Below are 22,696 nucleotides of genomic sequence, written 5' to 3'. Positions count from 1 at the left end.
TCCCAGCTTGAACAATCAGTGAACATTGGCAGAACCTTTTGTCAATGGGAAATCCTACATTCATAATCTCCCTATTTACTTGTGATTGTGAGTTAGCTATATTCTTGTCTTTTAAATATATTTTCAGTAGTGATTATCTTTAATGCTTCTTTGAAACAACTGTTTGAAATAAATCAACTATTTTGTAGCAGTGTTGTCATGAATGCACCCACGTAATAAAAGAATCTTCAGGTTTTTGACACTAAGGGTGAACTCTTTGAAAATAAGAGCTGTTTAAAATCTACAGAGAGAATCATTTATCTATTTTAGAGGACTAGCTCAATAAAACATAGCTCTGGGTGCACCTGGAAAACTAGCAGCATAAAATGCTGAATATTGAAGTCAGAAGGGTTTTGCCATCAAGAATTCACACTTTTGGACAATAAACTGTCATTCCAGAATTTTTTTATGGCACATCAGCGCCAGTTATGAAGGACCAAATTATGTTTAGCTAAAGCATCCTACTAAAACCACAGTATATGTGTTAGTCACTCAGTCATGTCCAACTCTTTGCGCTGTAACCTGCGAGGCTCCTCTGTCTATCAATTCTCCAGACAAGAATATTGGAGTGGCTTGCTATTCCCTTCTCCAGGGGATCTTCACAACCAAGGGATCGAACCTACATCTCTTTCATGCAGGTGGATTCTTTACTATCTGAGCCACCAGGGAAGCCCAAAATCTCAGGATACTAAAGTAGGGGAAAAAAGGCTGCATTTTACATAGCACTGTTTTATAGACTAAGATAGTAGTTGGAATGGATAGGTCATTTTCAATCATAATATTGTGATTGGCATTTCTTAGTTATACTGAAACCTCGTGTGTCTCTATAGGAGTGTGCAAACTGTGACTGTTGGTCCAAATCCAGCCCAACACCTATTTTGTAAATAGTTTGGGACCATAGTCACAGGATCTATGGCTGCTCTGGTACAGCAAGGACACAGCTGGGTGTTGGAACAACAGACACCCCATGAGCCACAGAGCTATTCTCTGACCCTTTACGGAAAAAAAAAAAATATATATATATATATATATATATATATATATAATCAGCCTTTGTTCTATGATATTTGAAATCTGATTGGAAAATATAAACAAAACAAAATCTGCTACAAACAAAATCTGCCTCCACCCTAGAAAACCTCTCCCCAAAGGTAGATGACAAAGAAAGCAGTTTTATTACTGAACAGGCATTAAGCCAGAATGTGGTGTGTATCACTGACAATTCACTAAGAGATACAGAGTAACTTCACCCTTTCAAACATCCAAACAGGATACAAGTCATTACAATCTGTCCTCAAGATAAACAGTAATTAGTTCTTGCTTAAGAGGACTAGATAACACCATTTGTCACAGGCAGTTCATCCTAAATTCACTTGATAATTGGGATGACCACCTTGTAAAAAAAATGCTTCCCTGGTGGCTCAGAGGTTAAAGTGTCTGCCTGCAATGCGGGAGACCTGGGTTCGATCCCTGGGTCGGGAAGATCCCCTGGAGAAGGAAATGGCAACCCACTCCAGTATTCTTGCCTGGAGAATCCCATGGACGGAGGAGCCTGGTAGGCTACAGTCCACGGGATCGCAAAGAGTCAGACACGACTGAGCAACTTCACTTCACTTCTTCAAAGAAAAAATAAGCTCTCGTATCTTAATGCCTGCAGACAGTTTTGCAACTCTGAATTAGGATCCTCCCCACATCTGACAGCAATGCAAGATCGAGTCCTGCCTTCCTTGATGACCACTTTCCACTGAGAGACATCCCTGGTTCTTTAAGTTGGGAAGAAGCTATTTAGCTTTCAAAAATGTTTACATACATTTCAAAGAAGACATAGAAAGGATTTATCAGTTACTCATTTTCTAATAATCCAATGCTTTTGGCCATCTGAGGTAAAGAGCTGACTCACTGGAAAAGATCCTGATGCTGGGAAAGACTGAAGGCAAAGAAGAGGGCAACAGAGGATGAGATGGTTAGATAGCAGCACCGATTCAATGGACATGAATTTGATCAAGCCCCGGGAAATAGTAAAGGACTGGGAAGCCTGGTGTGCTGCTGCCCATGGGGTTGCAAAGTGTCAGACACAACTTAGCAACTGAACAACAACATTTTCTAAAGTAAATGCCCCTAAGAAAAGGGAGGGGAGCAAGGGGTTAGTTACAGAGGGAGTCTCTTCTCTATTTTCAACAGGGAGAATTAAGCCTCTTCTATTTAATGTGTATTTACACATATTACACATACTCATAGACACATACACCTACACAAAAACAGAAGGAAAAATACAGTAGCAGGAGGAAGTTTGGAGTTGATGGAAATGTCCTGTACATTTTTGGAATGAACTGTCAAAATTCATAGTTTATGACTAACTGTAGGAATGAAATAGCGTTTCTCCCCAAATCTTTCCATAATTTAAAAAATTACAGCTATCTATGGCATACATTTTGAACTATCAGCCATTGTTCATGTCCTCAGCTATATGTAAGTCTATGATGCATTTGAAGTGTCTGATTTTTGGATTGGTGCAGCCACAGCTCCTGTAAAATATACATACCGTTCTACTGGCCACCCTGCCCAATGTGTCTTTCTGCTAATCAGAGTATGTCCTCCCCTTCTGCACAAGCTTTTGCAAATAGGAAGCCACTAAGACTCTCTAATCCACTTAACTTTTTTATGGCTAGAAGCTGCAGTGAAGCTGAATGACTAAAAGAAATGAACCTAACTTCAAAAGACTTTCTGCTTTAATATGGTTATATAATGAGGGCTGAATTTTTCAGCATGATAGGTTACACATGCTAAAATTCATGTGTCTTTTTATTTTTTTTATTTTTTTTTTCTGTGACTCCGTATTTTTTTTTTAATTTTATTTTATTTTTAAACTTTACATAACTGTATTAGTTTTGCCAAATATGAAAATGAATCTTTTTAAATGGACCTCACATTCCACTCGTTATGAGCTATTGCCAGAATCAGGTCATCTGTTAGCAAACACACATGTTTCCAGTGTTGTGAAGCGTCTGGTGTTGGGTATCTTGTGTATGTACGTGTAAGATACCTACACTAGAGCTGTTATTATCTTGCAAGTATTGCCAACATTATTATTGATACAGTAGCTATTATAATTATTAGAAATGTGTCTCTCCCAAGATAGTTATTTTGCAGTGAACATCACAGAATGTAAATATTTATGATGGTATTGATAATTGTTTTTTTTCTCTCTCAGTGTTCATCATGTAGATCCTAAGTAAAAAAAAAAAAAAAAAAAAGAAAGAAAATGTAAAAAGCCCTCAAATTTCAGTGGTTGTTCTATGTTGTAATTAAGTGAGGAAAGGAGCCCATCAAAAGTGAAGACATTCTACTTTTAAGTGTACAATGTGTTAGGTGTCTGAGTCTCTTAGATTTATGAAGTGTCAATCATGGTATCATATCATCTCCAGAGTTCTTGCCGTGTGATGTTTGTTATCATTCTCAACTACTAGTTCAAGAAATACAACTATTAGATGGTTTAAAATATTAATAAATCAAATTAATAAACATAAATTTAAGAAGTAAACAAAAATTACAGCTTTGCTAGTTGTAGAAACATGTTCAAATAAATCAGAGCTGATTTATGATTTCATTGTGTCATTTTTTAACTCGTTATGTTTTCTGTTATGTAGATTTTTTTTTGTTCCATCTAACCTTTGCTTATTTTTGTAGATTTATCCAGGCTCGATAGAGTTAATGCAGGTGATTGAAGATTTTATACACATTGTTGGAATGGGGATGATGGACTTTCAGAATTCATACTTAATGACTGGAAATGTAGGTAAGAAATAGGATGTTTTCCCAAAATCTTACTGAAATTTAAAAAAATCATTGCAGGTATCTGAGCCATATATTTCTAAGTGCCATACCCATTGCTCATATCTTTGAGTATTGTGGATAATGTATTATAGATACTTCGTGTCTGGTTTTTCGATGGGCCAAACAACATATGTGTTACACACACACACACACACACACACACACACACTTGCATGCGTATGTGTGTATGTATACATTTACATAGGCCTACTTGTATTTATCTGCACAGAAATATACCAAGCATTTATTACTGTCCAATCTCATGTTGAAAATATACAGTATATGCTATGTGATTATATAAAAAAATAAACCTTCGTGGGCTTCTGAACACTGTTCTCAAAGATGCGGAGCCACTTTGTTGCTGAGTGTCCCAAGGGAGTGCTCAATCTCCATGGGGGTGGGACGACATTTGAGAGACCTTTAGGGGTCATTGTCACGGTGCTGCTGCCACTGAAGTTTTCTTGAGTGAGTCCTTGGACACCGTGTGTCTCTCGGATCCCTCTGTAGTAGACCCGTAATGTTAGCATAGGTGAAATGGAAGCGTCTTTCCTTCTTTAGCCGCCTGTAACACTGCCTCTCATAAGGGGACATTACACAGAGAAGCAAAACCACAGGGCCGTCTGCTGCTGTTGCCTCCAGCAGTTATGTTAACTGAATGGCACATTTCTCTTTGTGGTTAAAAGAAAAACTGCAAGAACAAAGAAATATTCTTCCTAAATAGTATATGTGTTGAGCGAATACAGGTTTATAGTTCTGTTTCTTTTTTTTTTAATTGGAGACTAATTACTTTACAATATTGTAGTGGGTTTTGTTTTTTTTTTTTAACTTTACAATATTGTATTGGTTTTGCCACATATCAACATGAATCCGCCACAGGTATACACGTGTTCCCCATCCTGAACCCTCCTCCCTCCTCCCTCCCCATACCATCCCTCTGGGTCGTCCCAGTGCACCAGCCCCAAGCATCCAGTATCGTGCATCGAACCTGGACTGGAGGGAGAGGGTGGGATGATTTGGGAGAATGGCATTTAAACATGTAGTGGGTTTTGCCATACATTGACATGAATCAGCCATGGGAGTACATGTGTTCCCCATCCTGAGCGCCCCTCCCACCTTCCTCCCCATCCCATCCCTCTGGGTCATCCCAGTGCACCAGCCCTGGGCACCCTGTCTCATGCATCAAACCTGGACTGGCAATCTGTTTCACATATGATAATTTACATGTTTCAGTGCTATTCTCTCAAATCATCCCACCCTCACCTTCTCCCACAGAGTCCAAAAGACTGTTCTATACATCTGTATCTCCTTTGCTGTCTCGCATATAGGGTTATCGTTATCATCTTTCTAAATTCCATATATATGCGTTAGTATACTGTATTGGTGTTTTTCTTTATGGCTTACTTCACTCTGTATAATAGGCTCCAGTTTCATCCACCTCATTAGAACTGATTCAAATGTATTCTTTTTAATGGCTGAGTAATACTCCATTGTGTATATGTACCACAGCTTTCTTATCCATTCGTCTGCTGGTGGACATGTAGGTTGCTTCCCTGTCCTGGCTATTGTAAAGATTCCTTAAAAAACTGAAAATAAAACTGCCATATGACCTAGCAATCCCACTGCTGGGCATATACACAGAGGAAACCAGAATTGAAAGAGACATGTGTACCCAAGTGTTCATTGCAGCACTGTTTACAGCTTTGTTTCTTTAAAGATTCTTCTCATGATGTTACTGGGACTCTCGTTTTCTTTCATTTGTCATGTTTTTGCAGTCTTCACATAAAGACCCTTAACTGTAGGTAATGATGTGCTTAAATCCAGATATCTTACCTAACATTCGTATTTACAGGCTATGTAAGTTTTAGTTTGCAGATCAGAAAGAGGCCTAACTTGGTAGAGGGATTAACCAGGGGAGTTCAACTGTTATAGAACATAACTTCCTTATGGTTATGGTGTGGTGGTTCATTCTATACTTGAATCCTTTAGAACTACAGGGACTCATTTGACTCTGAGATATCATCCAGCAGGGTAGCCTCAACTTGTAACAGGTAATGGATGGCTGACTACCGGGTGTATTCTTCAGTTGATAAGAACCTGTGTACTGGAGTACTCAAAGGTCTGGAGAGGGTTCCCTGCCCTTAGGCCATCTTTATGCAGCTCGAGGTCTTATGAGTTAGAAAGAAACTGAAAGTGTTAGTTGCTCAGTTGCGCCTGACTCTGTGATACCTTGGACTGTAGCCCACCAGGTTCCTCTGTCCATGGGATTTTCCAGGCAAAAGTACTGGAGTGGGTTGACATTTCCTCCTCCAGGGGATCTTCCCGACCATGGAATAGAACCCAGGCTTAGACCTATGTCTTATCAATTAGACTTATGCCTTAGTCCACTTTCTGGAGGTGGTGGAGACCCCAGACTTCTCCCCAGTGTGCATGTCTAGCATCTTGTGCTGGTTCAGAGATGAAGGGAGCAGTCTTTGCTATGGGCAATGAGAAAAAAAATGACTGAAAATAGTATCTTTTCAGTAGGACGAATTCAGAAATCAGAGAAAATTCAAATTAAATATCCATTCAAAATTGTCTGGGCAAAGAGAGGAAAGGTAATGTCTCTGGGGAAAGGGGGTGCCATGTTGGGCTGTGAATTTGGGGCAAATGAAAGGAAAACCCTCAAGAGATTTTGGGGTTGCCGATCACTCAAGATGGAACCACTCATCTAAGGGACTATGACTTTTGAGGGGAGGAAGGAACCAGGAAGTGTGGTATGCAAAATTGGACAATTTGCAAAATAATTTACAAAGAAAAAAAAAAAACTAAAGGGTAAAACCAAAGAGCTATTGTTTTCTTGATTTTTGTAAATGTTAACGTCTAATTCTAAAATGCATTACTGACTAAAAGTATTATCGGATCAAAACATGGCACTGATTCAGAATGTGTTTGGAAGAAAACTTTAAAAAACAGAGCCAGTCTCAGAGTGTAGTAACTAGGCTGTTTGAATAGTAGCATGTCAAATTCCCTGTGTTACTTGTATTATTTACAACAAAAATTCCAAAAATAGCCATCAATTGCAGCTGTTTATTCCTCTTTACCTTTCTTTTGACTTCCCAAATAGATTTTTGAAAAGTTTGTGTATTTTTTTATTAAAATTAAGCTTTACCTATATTCACCTACTTCCTTTATCATTATTAAAGAAGTATATTAAGCATGGTAACTCAATGCAGTTTAATGTTGCAAATAAAACCAATATCATCCTATATTGCCTTCAGCCTTGTGTAAGGACAGTGTGGCTGTCTGGCCTTCTGCTTGCTTATGCAGCACTGACTGTCCATATAAGAAAAGGTTATGTCCTGTGCATAAATATCCCCCAATTATTACACTAGCCAGAAGAGATTTTATTCATTGTTATTGTTCCAAATACTAGCACAGGAACTGACTGACTGTTGTTTGATGACCAGAAGAAGGTTATCTTCAATAATATTTAAGATTTTTCCAAAGAATATCCATATATTAGTAAGAATTCTCCACAGAAACAGAATCAGTAGGATATATGTAGATACATGGAAATTGATTTATCTGTGGAGACTGGTTCATGCAATTTTAGAGGCTGAGAAGTTTTGAGATCTTCCTACAAGCTGGAGGCCAGGAAAGATGACGGTGTTGTTCTAGTCCAAACCTGAAGGCTTGAGAGCCAAGAAAGCCAATGGTGTAAGTCCCAGTTTGAATTTAGAGACCTGGGAATCAGGAGTGCTGGAGTCTAAGGGTAAGAGATAATGAATGTCCCCGCTTAAACAGAAAGCACATTCTCCCTTCCTCTGCCTTTTTGTTCTATTCAGGCCCTCAGTGGATGGTATGATGCCCACCTGCATTGGTAAGGGATATCTATACTTAGTCTGCTGATTCAAATACTAGTCTGTTTCAGAAATACACTCACAGACACACCCAGAAATGTTGTTTGACCAGCCACCTGGGCATCCCTTAGCCCAGTCAAGTTGACACATAAAATTAGCCGTCACAACCCAGTTATATCAAGCTGGAGGATACCAATAATAATTACTTAACTATTCATATTCTTCATGTTATCATATTTGATACTAGTATATATATAAAACATGACTGTACTGTCTTGTCAGGTATGGTCCAATGTTTTAGAACAAGGACACCCAGAGAGAATAATTTGCAATGACAAATTGTGAAATGTGTGAGTTAGCATTCATTTTATATCCTAAGTCCAAATATTAATTATTCAACATGGAACTTACACACACATGCCTGCAGGCCTCCAAACACACACACAGCATGTTAGTGAAAAATAAAGTAGTAACTAATAAAGTTTGCTATTCCTTCTGGCTATTCTTGTTTAGTGTGTTAGAGTAAGACTCCACAAAGAATTTTAAAAGATCATCATGTTTTCAGAGATTACATTTTTTTTTTTAAATAAAGCCAGTATGCACAGCCTCCTCACTTTTCTGGGAATAGAGATAAGCTCTTGAGGAAAAAAAAAAGAGTTGAATAACCACATATAAAAGAAAGACCATATGATTAAGAGTCTCAGAACCTTGCTGATAGCTTAGTTTATTTCAACTTTAAATATAGGTTCAGTATTTCTGTTTCTCCTGGTACCTGGTTTAGGTAGAATGGTTTAGGAGCAGAGATGGTGGTGTTAGAATCACATACATAGCAAATGGAATAGCTGAGATGATGAAAAAGAAGCTCTGAAAGAAACTAGCAGGGTGGAGCTGATACTGCCTGTGGGAGCAACACTTGTTTATCAGGATACAATTTCCTGTAATTGATTAAGACGGCAGGAAAATGACTGACATGTCTTAGAAAGATTTAGACTTTCTTCTGAAATAATTCACATGAAAACTTTTGAAGCTCCTTTTATCTGAAAAGCGTCCCTACCTGTGTCAATGTTTGATAACTGAGATGCTTTTACATGCTAAAAGTCTATGAACTTTTTTGTATAAATGTAGCATGTTCATTGTGGGAGGGAACAGGTCCATTGCCCTGATCACTTTCTCAAAAGACTTGTGACCTCAAGAAGTTTATTAACACAAGACTTGGGAAAAATATTCTATGAACAAAGATGTTAAGCCAATGAATTTATAAGGTAATTGAATATTTTTTGTATGTCTTGTGTGAGTATGACATTCAAATAGACAAATGATAAGTTGCAGTGAATAAAATTTAGTGAGCACATAGTAAACACTATTAAATAGCTTATATAATTACTGAATAAATGAATGAATATGAAACATTGATGTCTACAGAGAGACTTAAATTTCAGTATGCTTCAGTTTATCAAACTGTTGTATTCTAAATATACTGTATATGTTCTAAATATACTGAATAGGAAGTGATTGACTTTTTTTGAGTAAAAATCTGATTTTTAAATATATTTTTAAAATATTGTCAGTTACCTCAGTGTGGCTATATCTTACTATTATTTGCATTAAAGTTATTTTTGTTGAAGAAAAATATGCCTTGAGTTTAAACTGACTTCTTACCCTTTCTCTTCAAACATTTTCTCCTCTCTTCCTTTCAGCCCCATGTTTCATCACTTTCCTGAAATGCCTCTCAGAAAAGTCTTCTGGAATCTCCCTATTGTCAAATCAAACCTCTTCTCATACTTCAGCCTCAGGTCCCCTGTGCCTTGTTAACCATTCTCTCTTGAAACTGTCCATTCTTTTAGCATTTGCGTATTTATTATAGTAGAAAATAGAATTTGGGGATGAAAGTCAAACTCATGACTCAAAACTATTTAGAATTCTTGGAGGCAGTAGCATAAAGCCAGTCACTGAGCAGGAGATGTGACGTTGTTTGCAGTCCCAGACAGAACAGGGCGTGTGCAGTCTCACCTGACCAGAGTGAGAGGCCAAGTGCATGCGTTCCAGCTGCTCTCAGTTCAGTTCAGTTCAATTCAGCCATTCAGTCATGTCCGACTCTTTGTGCCCCCATGAATCGCAGCACGCCAGGCCTCCCTGTCCACCACCAACTCCCGGAGTTCACCCAAATCCATGTCCATCGAGTCAGTGATGTCATGCAGCCATCTCATCCTCTGTTGTCCCCTTCTCCTCCGGCCCCCAATCACTCCCAGCATCAGATTCTTTTCCAATGAGTCAACTCTTCACATGAGGTGGCCAAAGTATTGGAGTTTCAGCTTCAGCATCAGTCCTTCCAGTGAACACCCAGGACTGATCTCCTTTAGGATGGACTGGTTGGATCTCCTTGCAGTCCAAGGGACTCTCAAGAGTCTTCTCCAACACCACAGTTCAAAAGCATCAATTCTTCGATGCTTAGCTTTCTTCACAGTCCAACTCTCACATCTATACGTGACCACTGGAAAAACCATAGCCTTGACTAGATGGACCTTTGTTGGCAAAATAATGTCTCTGCTTTTGAATATGCTATCTAGGTTGGTCATAACTTTTCTTCCAAGGAGTAAGCGTCTTTTAATTTCATGGCTGTAATCACCATCTGCAGTGATTTTGGATTCCAAAAAAGTAAAGTCTGACACTGTTCCAACTGTTTCCCCATCTATTTCCCATGAAGTGATGGGACCAGATGCCATGATCTTAGTTTTCTGAATGTTGAGCTTTAAGCCAACATTTTCATTCTCCTCTTTCACTTTCATCAAGAGGCTCTTTAGTTCCTCTTCCCTTTCTGCATGCTCTAGATTTGCATAAAGTCACTGCAGAATGTTTTATAGTTTTCTGTTATATTTTTAGTCATTTCCATAACCACTTCAAGGAACACCTTGCGTTTGCCTTATTTATTGGTAAGAATATCCTATTCTTTAGAAATTACTTGTTTTAATTTTGGACTTAAAACCTGAATTGTGTTCCCCAAATTGAATTCAATAATCAGTGATGTGAGGCATGTTGCGGTCTACTGACTATGTTCAATTAAAAACAAAAAGAATTTATCTCTTAAGCAAAGCCTTTCCTCAGTGATCCATGTCATTAAAATGTATGAATGATCTTACAAGGATATTGCAGTCTAGTTGTGCACCTAAAAGGATTTCATAGATGAATAAAATACCAAGTATACATTGGTATTTGGTGTCATGCAAACCAAACATTACAGAGATTCATTCATGGAGATGCTGTTCCACGCAAAGAACTGGAAATTTTTCTTAAGAAAGAATCATTTAGAGTATACTCTGAAGGATGGCTGGATTGTTGACAGGGCAGCAATCTGAGGGACAGTGAGTGGCAAGGAGGTGGTGACATTCCAGAATGTTCTTCTAGTGAAAACAGAATAGAGTTCTCAAAGTTGAGATAGCGTTTATAGGCTAAGTGGTCTATTTTGATAAAGACACCCATTACAGAAGTAAGAGAAATGAGACTAAGTTGGAGAGGCCTGCTGAGACCTGGTGTAAGACAGTTTCTGGTTCTGAAGAGCATAGGGAGCTCCTTAGGCTTGGCCAGATGCGAGAGTTATGCCCCAGAGAGACACCAGTTACAGCAGCAATAGAATTTGTTGAAATTGAGAATGACTTGAAGACTAGAAGGTTTTTTATAATATCTTTTAAAATAATATTTTATAATATCTCCATGCAGGAGATAATTAAGAGTTGGTGATAGAAAAGAACCCAAAACATGGTCACCAGTTTGAGACTCTGAAGGTAGAAATGATGGCATTCCATAACTGAACAAGGTGTCATAAAGAAGGAAGGAACTGGGATCTTATTCATCCAACAAGTATTTGAGTGTGTCTTTCACATATTAATGTTTAAATGCAAATGTACCTCTCCAGTGAAAAATAAAATGTGGTCTTGTTACCAGTTTTAGGAGGGTCAAAGAGGATCCTCCTTTGTGGATGTTAGCTCTTGGTAAGGACACAAAGAATCTGAGGTCTTACATGTGGCAAAAACAAGTTTATTAAGGAAAGAAGAGAAAGAACACCTCAAGGGAGAGGTAGGCTAAGCCAAGAGAGGCACTGGCTTCAGAAGGTTGAGGTATGGGGGTTTTCAAGAGAGGGCTTTTACATATTCATCTAGGCAGGTGTAGACTGACCGTTTGGATTGACAGTTGCAAGCTACATAACAACAGGTTCTATTGTGCATGCTTTTCCCGTAATTCAGTCTTTTATATAAGGTATATGTATATATAGAATATTTATGAATGCTTAATGGGCTTCTGGCTGTGTAAGGTCACTGGAGAACACAGCAGCAATCAAGGGAACACGTCCAGATGTTGTAGAAGTCCCTGTGGTTAGATTGTATCCATTGTGTGCCTAGGGCACCTGTGCCTGAGTTGGAACAGTCTCTGGTTATTTTGTAGCATATCTGTGAGCTCTCCTGGGCTGCACTGGGACCTGTCTGAGATGGGGTTTAAAGATCAGCTTGAATCTGCGAGGCTACCCCTCCTTGCTCATGCCTGACTTTCTACTTAACAGTCTTAGGCTTTGGTAGAGAAGTAATAGTTATGATATACACTTGGTAGTCAACTGCAGAGAAGTGATAGTTGAGGCCAAAGAAGCTTTTTCAATTCTCAGAACAGGAAGAGGGTAAGAAGGAAGATGATGCCTGTGTGTGCGCATGTGTGCTGAGTTGCTTCAGCCATGTCCGACTCTTCGTGACCTATGGAGAGTAGGCCTCCAGGCTCCTTGGTCCATGGGATTCTCCAGAAAAAGAGTACTACTTATTATGTGCGGTGATGGATGTTAACTATACTTATTGTGGTCATCATTTCACTAAATATAAAAATATTGAATCATTATGTTGTGCCCTTGAAACTAATGTTATATTTCAATTATATCCAAATTAAAAAAAATATCTCTATGTATGACTATGGAGAGACCTCTAGAATATATTGTCACCTGGAAAAGTAGGTATAGTAATAAACCAGGTTAAGAAATATACTTTATGGTCAGATAAGATTTACACATTATACTGGAAGGAAATCATGTAAGTTATTGAACAGCAATCAATGTCAACAGGGAAAATAAAAAAACAAAGAATGGTTGCTGGTGTCAGAATAAGAATAGTCAGAGATAGTCAGTATAAAATGTTCCAGAATAAGACAGTAGAAAATCAATGTCATGTAATTAATAGGAGACAGAGAACATGTCAAAATGAATACTGTAGTTAATATGAATTGCTAATAAAGTTCAGAACAGTAGAGTTAAGAAACATCTTGCATGATAGCTGATGGTGTAACATAAAAGTTCTACAGGAAAAATGCATGCCCAATGAACAAGATCTATATTTCCAAGCTCTTTAGCTTGGAAATGGATTCACCCTTAACATTCTGATACAATTATCTCTAAGGATTTACTTTGCACAGATCAATGTTGCTTACCGCTGTCTCACAGCTGTTCCTTCAAAACTATTCAAGTTGGTGATATCAAATAAAAAAGGAATATTATTAGGCTAAAAAAGTTTCAAAATATATGTTATAATTATTAGCTTTAATAAGGAATTTCAGAAGTCACTCCTATATACACCCTGCTGCTGCTGCTGCTGCTGCTGCTAAGTCGCTTCAGTCGTGTCTGACTCTGTGCGACCCCATAGATGGCAGCCCACCAGGCTCCCCCGTCCCTGGGATTCTCCAGGCAAGAACACTGGAGTGGGTTGCCATTTCCTTCTCCAATGCATGAAAGTGAAAAGTGAAAGTGAAGTCGCTCAGTCATGTCCGACTCCTAGCAACCCCATGGACTGCAGCCTATCGGGCTCCTCCATCCATGGGATTTTCCAGGCAAGAGTACTGGAGTGGGGTGCCATTGCCTTCTCTGATATACACCCTTAAGACATAGAATATTCTGGAAAGTATAGTTTCCATTTTCCCTTGTTAATCCAATAAGGCCAATGCCTTTAAAATATTAACATTAAAACACTTTTCTTTGTCAAGCTAGATATTGCTGTCTGTTCTTGGTTTAGAAATATAAGACACTGGGCTTTTCATAATGAACATTCACACTTGATATTTTCTGGAATCGAATCCAAATTCAATCTCAAGAATGGCATAATACAATTTTGGCATCTCCTTTCTCTCCACAATGCTGTCTCATCAACATCACATCTATGTTCCTTCTTACACTCACAGGTAAGTTTAATCATTTCTTTAGTAGAGTATCTTGTTCTTCCACTGAGAAACCCACCTTCAGTCTGATGATGTAATTATAAAAATAAAGTGGCCTCTCTTTCTAGGTTTATTTTCCTGTCCCTGCTTCCATTTGTTGTTTGTACATCTCCATCACTTGCTTAGCTTTCTTTCTTTGAAAAAACAGATGCCTGTAGTCAGTTGACATCAAGCCTGAAAAATACATAATTTAACATCTTTTTGGTTGTTTATCTGTAGCACCTGATGTTGGTTAAGTCAGCGAGACTTGAGTCTGAAAGCGTCAGATTCTACCTCATCTGCCTGGCTCACTATGCTTTTTCCTGCTAGACATGTGAAGCATGTGGTATGTGTTTCTTTAGGTCAGAAAGAACAAACTAAAAATACTTGTCTTTTTTTTTTTTAATGATACTAACACACCAGTTTCCTTGGGAAAATAGATAGTTCAAACATTGTTTTAAAAACTATGGTTTGGAACGCTATGCAGCATTGAGTTCTTTGAATAATTTCTCGTTTAATAGGAATTACCTTATTGCATTTTCTATGGCCAATTATTCCAAATGGTTGGGGGTGAGTGTCTGGGGAGGCTGCTGAGAAAAAGGGTCATACCTGATGCTTCTAGTGGCAGGAAAGACCTACTCCTCCTGGGGATATCATGCTCTCCTTTCAACCCAACTGAAACCCCATCAGATGCTCTCTAGTGTCAGTATACTAGTGTGGTAATAACACGTGGATGTAATTGGCGTTAAGAGAGTGTCAGGTTCTGTTCTAGGTTCTGGGGATTTCTCAGTGAACAGACCAGATGAAGTTGTTGTTCTGTGGAACCTGTGTGTTATAGCAGAGACAGAGGTCAATCAAGCACCGTCTAACATGCCCAGTGATACTAAGTGATATGAAGACAAGTAAAGGAATCCATCAGGAGGGGTCAGAAAGGGGAGAGCGGAGGGGGTGGATGGTGGAGAAGTGCTAATTGCACAGAGATGCCCTGAGTGTGTGAGACATGGTGACCTGTGGTAACAGACTTTTCCAGCAGAAGGAATAAGTACAGATGCCCTGATGTGTCCTTGTGCTTGACATCTTAGAGGCCTGAAGGAGGCCAGTGATGGTGGGGTGGCTGACAGAGGGGCCGCGGAGGAGCTGGAGTCAGAAAGGGGCTGAGGACCAGACCATGGAGGGCTTTTGACCATAAGTCTGAACTAGATGCAAAACCACTGAAGAATCTGAGCCGAAAAACCAGACCATATTGATGCCTGTCCTGAAAGGACCCTTCTGACTAATGGAGACAGTCAAGGTTATGAATGTACATGTGGAGATGGGAGGGTAATTATTGTAATAGGCCAGGCAAGAGAGCTCTATGGTTTGGACATGATGCCAGTGGAAATAACACAAGAAGTCAGATGCTGGAGGTATTTCAATGGTTGATCTAAGTGTCCTGACAGTTAGAAATAGGGTGTGAAAGAGATAGTCAAGGAAATGTCTCCATTATGTCTCCAAGAACCCAACAACAAAAATAAGACAAGTTGATTTCCAAATCTGTATACTATAAACAAACATCTAAAACTTTCTTCAGTGACCATGTAAATGTCTCTACAGTTTAGGATCCAAAATAAGTTGTTTGGTTTACTCTTTCCTAAATCCTTTTCATTTTATACTTGACATATAACACTGTATCAGTTGTAGGTATACAACATAATGATTTGATACATGTATTATGAAATGATTAAGATAATCATTTCAGTTAACATCATGACCACAGTTGCAATTTGTGGGTGTGTGTGTGATGAGAACTTTTAGGATCTACTGTCTTAGCAAATTTACATATATAATAGAGGTTGTTTAGTCGCCATGCTGTTTCTTTTTTACGTCCTCTTGCTTCCTGAGGCCGACACAAATACTTCTCTTACAGCTTAAGCAGCTTTACCCGTTGAAGCCATCAGCATTCTGCATTGTTACAACCTCTGAATCCTTGGTCAAAATCTAGAATGAAACCGTTCCTTAAGATGACTTTTGAAAGCTGTCAGATTGACTTGCCAGTTAACATATTAAATAAATTCCACCTTTCCTACCATTTTTGTAATTTTCTCTTCTGTTTATAAAGTCACGGGAGCTCAAGAATGAAAGAAGACTTATGAATCAACTAAGTCCAGCCATAAACTTGTTAGTCCATCTTCAAGTACTTTGTAATTTTTAAAAGTTTTTTGGAACATAAAAAATAAGTAGGTTTATTATCTGAGTTGGAAAGGTCTTTGCAAGGCACTTTTTTTCTCTCCAGTTAAAAAAAATATTATTTTCTACTAGTAATACTGTCATAATTATAACCCTGGACCTTAACACAGAAAACTCTTATCATGTGGTTGTGTTTCAAATTAACAGTAGATCTATATTCTTTTATAAGTTAACTGGGGTTAAAATAGTTATCAGATCAGATCAGATCAGATCAGTCGCTCAGTCATGTCCGACTCTTTGCGACCCCATGAATCTCAGCACGCCAGGCCTCCCTGTCCATCACCAACTCCCGGAGTTCACTGAGACTCACGTCCATCGAGTCAGTGATGCCATCCAGCCATCTCATCCTCTGTCGTCCCCTTCTCCTCCTGCCCCCAATCCCTCCCAGCATCAGAGTCTTTTCCAATGAGTCAACTCTTCGCATGAGGTGGCCAAAGTACTGGAGTTTCAGCTTCAGCATCATTCCCTCCAAAGAAGTCCCAGGGCTGATCTCCTTCAGAATGGACTGGTTGGATCTCCTTGCAGTCCAAGGGACTCTCAAGAGTCTTCTCCAACACCATACTTCAAAAGCATCAATTCTTCGGCACTCAGCCTTCACAGTCCAACTCTCACATCCATACATGACCACAGGAAAAACCATAGCCTTGACTAGATGTACCTTTGTTGGCAAAGTAATGTCTCTGCTTTTGAATATACTATCTAGGTTGGTCATAACTTTCCTTCCAAGGAGTAAGCGTCTTTTAATTTCATGGCTGCAGTCACCATCTGTAGTGATTTTGGAGCCCAGAAAAATAAAGTCTGACACTGTTTCCACTGTTTCCCCATCTATTTCCCATGAAGTGGTGGGACTGGATGCCATGATCTTCGTTTTCTGAACATATAATAATAATTACATAGTTGCAGGTTTATCTATCCGTTTATCTATGTTTTATACATCCATACTCATGAAGTCATTTTAAAATAATGCTTCTTGTCCCTGAAAAAACTCAAGCTAGAAAACCTTGTTAATAACTATTCTTTCTCATTTCAAGTAATCCAGATATCCTAAACGTTTTCTCCAGTGTCCCTGTGCTGTGCCAGCTCTTCGCTCTAATCCTAACTACTGCTGCTAAGTCGCTTCAGTCGTGTCCGACTCTTGTGTGACCACACAGACGGCAGCCCACTAGCGATATCCCACTAGGGATATCAGGTGGCCAAAGTATTGGAGCTTCCGCTTCAGCATCAGTCCTTGCAATGTATATTCACGGTTGATTTCCTTTAAGATTGACTCCTTTCCTTTAAGATTGACTCTTTGATCTCCTTGTTGTCCAAGGGACTCTCAAGAGTCTTCTCCAACACCACAATTCAAAAGTGTCAATTCTTCAGTGCTCAGCTTTCTTTATATTACAACTCTCATATCCATGCATGACTACTGGAAAAACCATAGCTTTTACTATATGGGCCTTTGTCGTAGAAGTGATGTCTCTGCTTTTTAATACACCTTCTCAGTTTGTCATACCTATTCTTTTTTTTTTTTTAATTTTATTTTATTTTTAAACTTTACATAATTGTATTAGTTTTGCCAAACATCAAAATGAATCCGCCACAGGTATACATGTGTTCCCCATCCTGAACCCTCCTCCCTCCTCCCTCCCCATACCATCCCTCTGGGTCGTCCCAGTGCACCAGTCCCAAGCATCCAGTATCGTGCATCGAACCTGGACTGGCAACTCATTTCATACATGATATTTTACATGTTTCAATGCCATACCTATTCTTTATCTTGGTTTAATTTACCATTAAGAAAGAATAGAATCTTTTCTGTTGTGGATGATATTGAACATAACTACCTGTGATGTATAGTAGGACCTTGTTGTTTATCCATCCTATATATGATAGTTTGTATGTACTAATCCCAAACTCCCAAACCATCCCTTCCCTACTCCAAAAGACTATTAAGAAGAATGTATATGAAACGAGTCGCCAGTCCCGGTTCCATGCACGATACTGGATTCTTGGGGCTGGTGCACTGGGACGACACAGAGAGATGGTACAGGGAGAAAGGAGGGAAGAAGGTTCAGGATGGGGAACACATGTATACCTGTGGCAGATTCATGTTGATACATGGCAAAACCAATACAATATTGTAAAGTTAAAAAAAAAAAGAATGTATATATTCAAAAAGAAAGAATAGAGAGTCAGCATGTTGCTACTTTGGCATGTCTCCTTTCTTATAATACCTTATATATACATTATGTGACTACATATTTTAATGAAAATTCCCTAGCCATAAAGTGACTGTTATTCTAAGGAACTCTTTTCAGTGGTGCCATTTGAGTACAATGCATAGGAAAATGTTTTTGTTTGTTTGTTTCTACTTTTATTCCTCAGGCTTTCCAGGAAATGTTTTGGTAAAGCATCCTTAGTATTAGAGTGTTTCCCAAATTAACTCTTTCACAAATGCTCCCAATGCAACCTTGCTGCCAGAGCGTTAAGGGCACCCACGCAGTGTGATCTAATCAGTGCTTCCTGTTCAGAGTGGATGCATTTTTATCCCTTGGCAGCTTAGTAATTGAAAGTTAAGGATTGGTTGCATTATGTTGCTCAGCCAACCACATTCTATCCTACTTCTCTTATATAAAGAACTTCATTGTAGCCTTTGATATGACTCTAGGGGAATCTTACTCATAGAGTCTCTATTACACATCAAAGTAAAATGAGTCCTAACATTTGTATTCTTTTATTGTATCGTTTTTCATATATTTCTATTTTATTAGAAAATTCAAAATTGTTTTTTTGACCAATTGCACATTTTAAAGGATGCTTGAATAATGCTTTTTTTTCTGAATCTTTTATAACATATCCTGGCTGGGGAAAATTTTGTAAGCTTATTTGTCATTCATTCATTCTCCATCCCTTCAGTAACTGTCCAGGAGAGAATGCCCAGATAAAGACCAAATCTTTGGCCTAGTCCTGTCATTTCTTTTGGATTTTTGTATTTACTGGGAAAATGCTCATTGTCTGAAAAAATCTAAGGAGGTCACACAAAGCTCAGTTGGAAATGTACAACGTATAGGATCACAGGGATGCTCAGCAGTGTAGAAGCAGGAACAGGAAAAGCAGAGGACAAGCTGGCTTCTAGCATCACTGTGCGTGTCTGTAAAAGAAGAGTTTAGAGCTTAAAGGATGGTTTGTGTTATATACTAGATTTCACATGTAAGTGACATCATGCAATATTTGTTTTGTCTGACTTTGCTTAGTGTGATCATCTCTAATAGAAAATATGAATATATAAGTGTAAATTTATGTATATACATCTATATATATGCATACATATATGTGTAGAACTGAGTCGCTTTATTGTACAGAAGAAATTAATAGAGCATTGTAAATCAACTACACTTCAATAAATTCTGTTTTAAAAAAGTTGAAAGTATGAAAGGCATGTTACAGGAATGATGAAGAAGTGTTTCCTAGGGCTACATCTTTGTGTATTAGACACAGATGGTAAAAGCTGCCCTGAGATGGAAAGCCACAGTTTCAGAAATTAAGATATCTGGTGAGAACGAGACTGAGATTTCTTAGGTTTCACACGTGTTGGCACCTACACCTAACCACAGACATTCTGGATTTGAATTTTAACTGTTCTCGGTAAAGAACATGAGTTTTAGCAAAGAAGTTGCTGTCCCTTTTGTGCCCTCTGGAAGCTGTGAAGAGCTTTGCCCAAAGGGATCAGTGCTTTGCTTCAGTCTATCAGCTGGACATCAGGGGGAAGATTCCAGTCAGAGAAAGGCTTTCAGATTAGCACAGGCCCATGCTGGAGACGGAATCGCTTCCTAGTGCCCTGAGACACTGCCTCTAAAAGACGGACATGTGCACACTGCTGTATGTAAAATAGGTAACCACAGGGAACTCTGCTCAACATTCGGCAATAACTAAATGGGAAAGAATTTGAAAAAGAATATATATATATATATAATTCTGGAATGATAGGTCTTCTCAGTCTGACTTCATTCTTCTGTTTGAAACAGTAACATCAGAGTCTGATAGGCTCATTTATAGACTGGAATAGAAATAGAAAACCTAAAGCTAACTAAAAGCAACATTTGTATATGTCTGATCTCTATTGGTTTATGCAATAAGGATTTGGAATCACTAAATTTGTCACACACAGGCCATCTTTCTTATTTTGCTGTTCAACTGAATTAGAAGGATGTTACTATGAGTTTGTGTGAATATGAAAAACAGTCCTATTTTAACTGTCTCTATGGAAATAATTGCTTATCTCTATGGCAATACTGGTTTGCCTCTACAACAATAACCAGTGAAAAGAAGTGCTAATTCCTTTTATCATTTAAAATTTTTTTTTCTTTTTATGGTTTCACCTTTGCAAATATTTTACTTGATCAGACCAAGAATTATTTACTAAATTGTTCCTCGTCTCCATTGTTTCCTTCACTGAATTCCAGAAATATAAGTAAAAATGTTGTCATCTGAGTCTGACAGAAAACTCTGACCCAAATTAAAGACTGATGCTCTTTATTTCAGTGAATGCTGGGATGCTATTTTGTACCTAGAAAGACTTGCTGGCTTTGGAGCCTGACCAGCTGCAAATCTTGGCTGTGTCACAATTAGCTGAACTTCTCTGTGCCATTTCATCTCCATACCCCTCAGGGTGCTCCTTTCCAAAGTAGAAGTAACGGTCTCTTTCCTGAATAGGTACAGTAAAAATTAAAGATATATAGGTATAGACACAGATACACACACATCTCTCTCTCTCTCTCTCTCTCTATATATATATATATATATGTACACACACATATATACACATCATCTGGCTGATGGAATGTGGGACTTTGGTTAGGTCACTCCATTCCCATAGGCACAGTCTGGCCCTCTAGGGAGCTTCTACAGTTCCTACCTACTCTCTTTTTTTTTTAATTTATTTTTAATTGAAGGATAATTGCTCTACAACCTACCTACTCTTTAAGACTCTAAGTTTTTGATTGTTGTTTTGTTTGCTTTATGAACACTTTTTGGAATATAATTGCTTTACAATGTTGTGTTAGTTCCTTTAAGAACTAAATCTACCATATGACCCAGCAACCTCACTGCTTGGGCATGTACCCTCAGAGAGCCACAGTACATAAGCACACATGTACCCTGATGTTCATTGCATACTACTTACAATAGCCAGGACGTGAAAACAACCTAAATGTCCACTGAGAGATGAATGGTTGTAGTTGTTTTTAATCTCAAGAGTACACATACTGTTTATTTCACAAGGCAACCAGATCCTATATTTACAGGTTTATGCAATAACTAAATCTGGAAAGTCACTACTGTTGTGTCTGTCTGTTTGGAAGTGTGTTTGTTCCAAGGCTGTCTTCTGTAGTAGAATGCCACTAATGGTCCACAAACATTTCAGTGGTACTTGCACTTCTCTATCTTAAGAAGCTCCTCTCTTCCATGTATTTATTTCTCATTAGTCAAATCCTAGCTCTTCTAAATGATTTATAGAGGCAAATATCTTCAGCTTTAATTTTATAATTTCTATCCCTTAACATGTAATACGTCACCTGTTGTTTGCAAAAATGTATAAGCCAACTCTGTAGATGCATTAAATAATTCTGCAGTGTTAAATCCTCCTGCATTCATAAGTCAATTAGTTCTCATTTATTCTTAAATGATATCTTTGAATAGTCAAAAACTACTTTTTTGCATTAGTTATTCACTTAAATTTTTCATGTGACGAACTTTAACTTTAGAAATGTAAGTAATGACATGTGGCTAGTTTAATGTGTTCCCTTTAATTTTATCTTCTGTTTTTGTCTGTGGCTTATGAATATGAGAGAGCAGATGTGAAGGAATGTGCTTGTGTGTATATGTTCTAAGACATTCTGAGCTTAGGAGAAAATTAGTGTTTTTTTCCTTTAAAGTTACATCAAACACTAAAGATACTTTTAAAAAAAAGTTACACTGACTTGAAAACGCAATAGTCACAGGCTTTGAAAACCTTTCTATGCTGAACAGTATTTTGTTCAAATTGTAGCTGATAACCACAAAGTAGGATGTTATAATAGGGACTTAACAATTCATAAAGGAATGATTTATATTGGACAGTACCTTATATATCCAAATATATGTTCTGAAATGAAATGAAGTTGATACATAGAAATTATTAAAAGGGAAATATGGTTAAGATGAAGACACTGAAACATTTTCTTTGCCACTACAAAACATTTTAATGATCAACTTTGATATCCATTTGAGCTACTTTATTATTTTTAGAATTATGAACCTTCCTCCTTTTGAAGCATCTGGTCTTCATTATTTGAGAACATTAATCTCTACCTCCTTTTTTTCTAGACAATCTCCATTTGCTTTCCCCAGGCTCATTGCCTAATTAATTCTCTTTTAAATTTCCCTAACTCCTTCATTTTTTTTCTTTTACATTCCCTAAAATACATTAGTGTTTATTAAAGAGGATAATCATCTTTAAAACTTATTCTAAGACTCCTTAATATTTCAAAAATATCATAGTGTATTAAAGTATATAATAT

The 22,696-nt window shown here is 38.0% G+C and overlaps 1 protein-coding gene across 3 annotated transcripts in view; it reads left to right on the top strand.

Annotated features, from left to right (window-relative positions):
- ADGRB3 (adhesion G protein-coupled receptor B3) overlaps nucleotides 1–22,696 on the top strand; it is an 884,190-nt gene that overhangs the window by 441,117 nt on the left and 420,377 nt on the right. For all 3 annotated transcript variants that reach the window (XM_044924546.2, XM_006078271.4, XM_006078270.4), the window contains exon 13: nucleotides 3,727–3,835. In XM_044924546.2, the coding sequence (XP_044780481.2) occupies nucleotides 3,727–3,835 (109 nt within the window). The remainder of the gene's footprint in view (nucleotides 1–3,726; nucleotides 3,836–22,696) is intronic.

Source organism: Bubalus bubalis, chromosome 10, assembly GCF_019923935.1.
Source record: "Bubalus bubalis isolate 160015118507 breed Murrah chromosome 10, NDDB_SH_1, whole genome shotgun sequence".
NCBI lineage: Eukaryota > Metazoa > Chordata > Mammalia > Artiodactyla > Bovidae > Bubalus > Bubalus bubalis.
Note: the sequence above shows the minus strand (reverse complement) of the source record. Positions and strands in the feature narration are given on the sequence as shown.